We start from the raw sequence: 4,530 nt of genomic DNA, 5'->3' as shown, positions 1-4,530 counted from the left end.
TGCTAAATATTGTTTGTTGTTTGTAACTTTATATTTATTATTTGCTTCTATTGTATATGGTTGTATTTGGTTTTGTTCTGTCTTATTTTAGAAAAAAAGGGGGAGATGATAGGGGAGTTCAGCCAATCACATCCTGTTGGTGGGACATGTTGCCCTAAGGCAAAAGCTTACCTATAAACCTGGCAGGTGAAAGCACCCCCCCTTGCCTGGCTCCTGCATCCAGACTGATCATTGGGATTCTGGTGTAAATCTTCCTTCTGTTTATTAAAGCTGTATATTTTATATTAAGCTAGTCTGGCGGATCATTAATTACTGTTCGCACTGTGCCCTGTCACCTGGGTTCATTCTCTTTTTCTTCCTGACCTTCTGAGGTTTGCTTCCCACATCCCTGCACCCATTCTAAGCTCAATCCTGAGGTCATGCATGACATCATGTGTTTCCTAGCATCAGAAAACCCTGCCCCAGGAGAGGAAAGGTTCAAGTGTAGGTCCCTCTGTGGCATGTTGTGACTGTGACACAGCCCTGCTGAGTCCCATGGGTCAAATGACAGTGAGACAGGAAAGATGAGCTGCTTCATATACCTGAGCACTTACTTCAGAGTCCATGGGAACACCAACCCCACATCTCCTTAGCTGACAATATTCCCTGAGTCAGAGGCACCAGCTCTCTCATCCTACTGGCCTCTTGTGTGTGTGTACATGTATGTGTGTGTGTGTGTGTGTGTGTGTGTGTGTTTCTGTGTACATGTGTATTTGCATGCACATATATGTTTGTGTATGTATGCATGTTTGTGTGTGTGTGTGCAATCAAAAGAGAATGCTACACTCCTCAAGTGCTGTCTCCTTGATGTTTGGGTTGCATTGCATTGGAACTCACCAAGGAGACTATGTACCCTTGCTGGCCAGTGCAGGGACCTCATTGTCCACAGATTGGAATGGCAAGTGCACATCTTGTCTGACTCATTTATATGGTTCTGGCGATGATATTAGGCTCCTTATCCTTGCTTACGTGACAATTGTGTTATTGACTGAGCCTCCTTATATCATCAGAGAGAGAAGGATTCTATTAAGCACAACTTATAGAGCCCTAGTGGGGATCCTGTAAGCTACTGTATGATAAAGAACACAAGACAAGCATGTGTGCAGATCCTGTGAACTACTCTACGATAAACACAAGACAAGCATGGTGTGGATCCTGTGAGCTACTGTATGATAAAGAACACAAGACAAGCGTGTGTAAAGATCCTGTGAGCTACTGTATGATAAGCACAGACAAGCATTGTGTGGATCCAGTGAGCTACTGTATGATAAAGAACACAAAACAAGCAGGTGTGTGAATCCAGTGAGATACTGTATGATAAAGAATGCAGGACAGAGCCTGAACACAAAGCAGACACTCAGAGCAGAGGCTGTCATTTCTTAGGAGGCTGAGTGACAGGAACACTACAGGGGTGATGTGACAATCTCTGAGACCAAGAATGACTGTAAAGCAAGCAGTGTCCCTCTGCTGTTTGGGTCTAGACAAGGTCAGAGTCTTGGTCTCCTCATCTGCAGACAGGAAATCCCACCTCTGCCTCCCAGGGCTTCAAGTCTTCATGTCAATCATGTGACAAGTGGACAGTGTCCAACACAGTGAAAGGACAGGAAACGCTCCATTGACACGGAGCTCCCACCTCCCCATTTCCACACTGCTACAGCATGGTCCTCCCTGGTAGGGAGGTTGAGTCATGAGGGGACAGGCTACCTGGCTCTTGTGAACTGACTCAGCAGGTAGGTTGAGATCTCCTTGAAAGTCATAATAAACTGTCCAATGGACTTGAAGCTGCTTGTATTTTGTGATCAGTTCCAAAACTGTCCAGAAGCCCTGGGCTGTGCTGAACTCAGTGACTCCATTCCCACATTCCCAGGCATAGACTGTCAGCAGCTCCAGGGCATACTGTGGGGGCAGCGGCTCACCCAGCTTCTCCTTACACTGTGAAGAGAATGACAATGAGAAAAACTGGGTTGTCAGCTGTTGTGTGGGGACCTGTTCTTGTAGATTTAGTCTATGGATGTTCCCGTGCTATAGCCAACGAAGGAGTGGCTGAGATGGAGGCTGTGTGGTCCACACTGAGCATTTAGTAGCAGGCATAGGAGGAATCATGACACAGTGATTGACAGTCAGGAAGGGAGGGTCAGAGCAGGATAGTCATGATGCTCACTATTTATGGTTTTATCACAGGCTCTGAAATAACAGGGGAGAAGATAGGGAGAGGGCCCAGTCAGTGAAGTGCCCCCCACTCAAGTCAGGGAGTTCAGATCCTAGAACACACAGGCTGATGAGAGGAGTGACTCATAATCCCAGCTTTAGCCAGAGGAGATGGGGTTGCCAGGGCTCTATGACTGTTTAGAACTGCTGATTTAGCACTCTGTGGGCTCAAGTGTGAGGCCCTGAGTGGATTTACAAAATGGAGAGTGATTCACTCCCTGGCCTCCACATGTATGTGCACACACATATGAACACAGACACATGCACTTCCTGGAACAGGTATACAGACAAAAACATCATCCATACATTTAAAAAGCTCCAGAAAAAAACAAGAGATTGCCCATTTAAAGAGCTAATAGCTGGGGGCTGGAGAGATGGCTCAGTGGTTAAGAGCATTGCCTGTTCTTCCAAAGGTCCTGAGTTCAATTCCTGGCAACCACATGGTGGCTCACAACCATCTGTAATGAGGTCTGGTGCCTTCTTCTGGCCTGCAGACATACACACAGACAGAATATTGTATACATAATAAATAAATAAAAATAAAAAAAAAGGCATGCGCTGTCACCGCCGGCTGAAAAAAATAATTTTTTTAAAAAAAGAGCTAATAGCTTAAAATGTCAGGAAAATAGAAACCAGAGAATGTGACAGGCTTAGCTCCAGAAAAAAACAAAAAAAATCTAGACACGAATGGTGTAGCAACCAGGAAGCAGTGAACCAGACATGGCTGAAGAAAGAGTAGGCTAGCTGGAAAGTGGACTAGAAGACACTTACTGGAACAAACATGGAAAGTCCTCCTTCCTCCAGCTCCCCTCCCCCTCCCTTCTCCCTCCTACAGCATCACCTTTCCTTGCTGTCTTCTGTTACCTTCTCTTCTCTCAAATCCTCCCCTTCTGCTTCTCTTTCCCCCCTTTTCTGTTGTGGGAGTAACTTTCGCTGCCTCAACCAATAATCACTGAAGCAGGAGCCCACAGTGCAGCGGGGAGCGACTTCCGCTCCGTCAGCCAATAGCTGCTGAAATACCAGCCCACTGGGGCGTGGTATATTTCTCTTTTAAAAAGAGAAGCAGTTCCGGATTAGGCTCTCTTGGTTCCGGCTCTTGGTTCCGGTGCTCGGTCTCGGCTGCTGCTCCCGGCTCCTGCTCCAGCGACTAGGCTCCCTTCCTGACGGTTTATGGTGTATGTAAGTTTTACCCCCACCAAATAAATAACCCCTTAAAACATAACTGGTGTGGGATTGATTCGCTAATACTTTTCCTTCTCATTTTCTATTTCCTCACCCCTTATGTTTCTTTTTTTATCTTTTTGTGAACCTGACATAAGGTAGAGCCATCTTGAGAAGATGGACTCACAAATGAGCAAATGCTTCTATCAAACTGCCCTATAGGGCATTTTATTGAACAATGATTAACGAGAGAGGGACAGCCCACTGTGACTGGTGGCATGTCTGCTCAGATGACCTTGGGGTGTACATAAATGCAAGCTGCATGGGTCATGGAGAGCAAGCCAATGAGCAGATTTCTTCCATGGTCTCTGCTTCAGTTACTGCCCTGACTTCCTCAGTGATGGACTGTGACTGGGATGGGCAACCTAATAAGACCTTTTCTTACCAAGAGATGTTTGGTCATGTGGTAAAATATTGTGTCAATATAAAGCAAACTAGAATAGCCCTGCTTTTCTCTGGCCCAGTTTCCATCCTTGTATAAACAGGACCCACAGTGGCTGGACTAGACGCTATACCAGTTGGTACCAGTGCTTGACCAGGCAGATGAGATTCTTCAGCTTGGGTGGATGACCCTTCGGGAAGTTACTTTGGAGCTCTGGGAAGCTGGTGGAGAACTCGCCTTCCATCCCCAAGGAGGTGCACTCAATGATGAGTCTTCTGTAGACTTGGGGGATTGGGCATGTTGTTGACGTTGACATCACCTGTAAAGGAGGCTTCACTTAGTTACATTTTGAACTCTGTAAACATCTTGAACTAACACCGTGTATTGTAGGTTGGAAATCCTTACAGGAAGATGCACTCCCCAGGGGACATGAATCCTGACTGTAGCAGCACAACACCAGGGTCAGTAATTCCCGACCCCAGGAATGCACTCCTATCCACCCCACACATAATCTTTTGCTATAAAAGGATGCTTATGGCCCCTTCCCTGGGTCACAAGCCTGATTTTTGCCTGTGGCCCTAACTAGTTATAAGTTTTCTACCCATAGTGTTTGAATGAAGTTTGTTTCTGGTTAATAGACTTCGGTAGTCTGATCCCCATTATTTGTGCAACCCCAGGTC

At 46.1% G+C, this 4,530-nt stretch overlaps 1 protein-coding gene across 1 annotated transcript; it reads right to left on the bottom strand.

Annotated features, from left to right (window-relative positions):
- Positions 1 to 1,584: 1,584 nt before the first annotated feature.
- Positions 1,585 to 4,166, bottom strand: LOC148122424 (2'-5'-oligoadenylate synthase 1A-like). Its single transcript, XM_087905952.1, has 2 exons — positions 3,984 to 4,166; positions 1,585 to 1,971 (listed from the first exon to the last, which is right to left on the bottom strand). The coding sequence occupies exons 1-2, from the start codon at positions 4,164 to 4,166 to the stop codon at positions 1,585 to 1,587; spliced, it is 570 nt and encodes a 189-aa protein (XP_087762078.1).
- Between the last annotated feature and the right edge of the window lie 364 nt (positions 4,167 to 4,530).

The sequence above is a fragment of the Myodes glareolus genome, chromosome 4, assembly GCF_982192425.1.
Source record: "Myodes glareolus chromosome 4, mMyoGla1.1, whole genome shotgun sequence".
Taxonomy (NCBI): Eukaryota; Metazoa; Chordata; class Mammalia; order Rodentia; family Cricetidae; genus Myodes; species Myodes glareolus.
The sequence above is the reverse complement of the archived record's forward strand: the minus strand, read 5'-3'. Positions and strand labels throughout refer to the sequence as shown.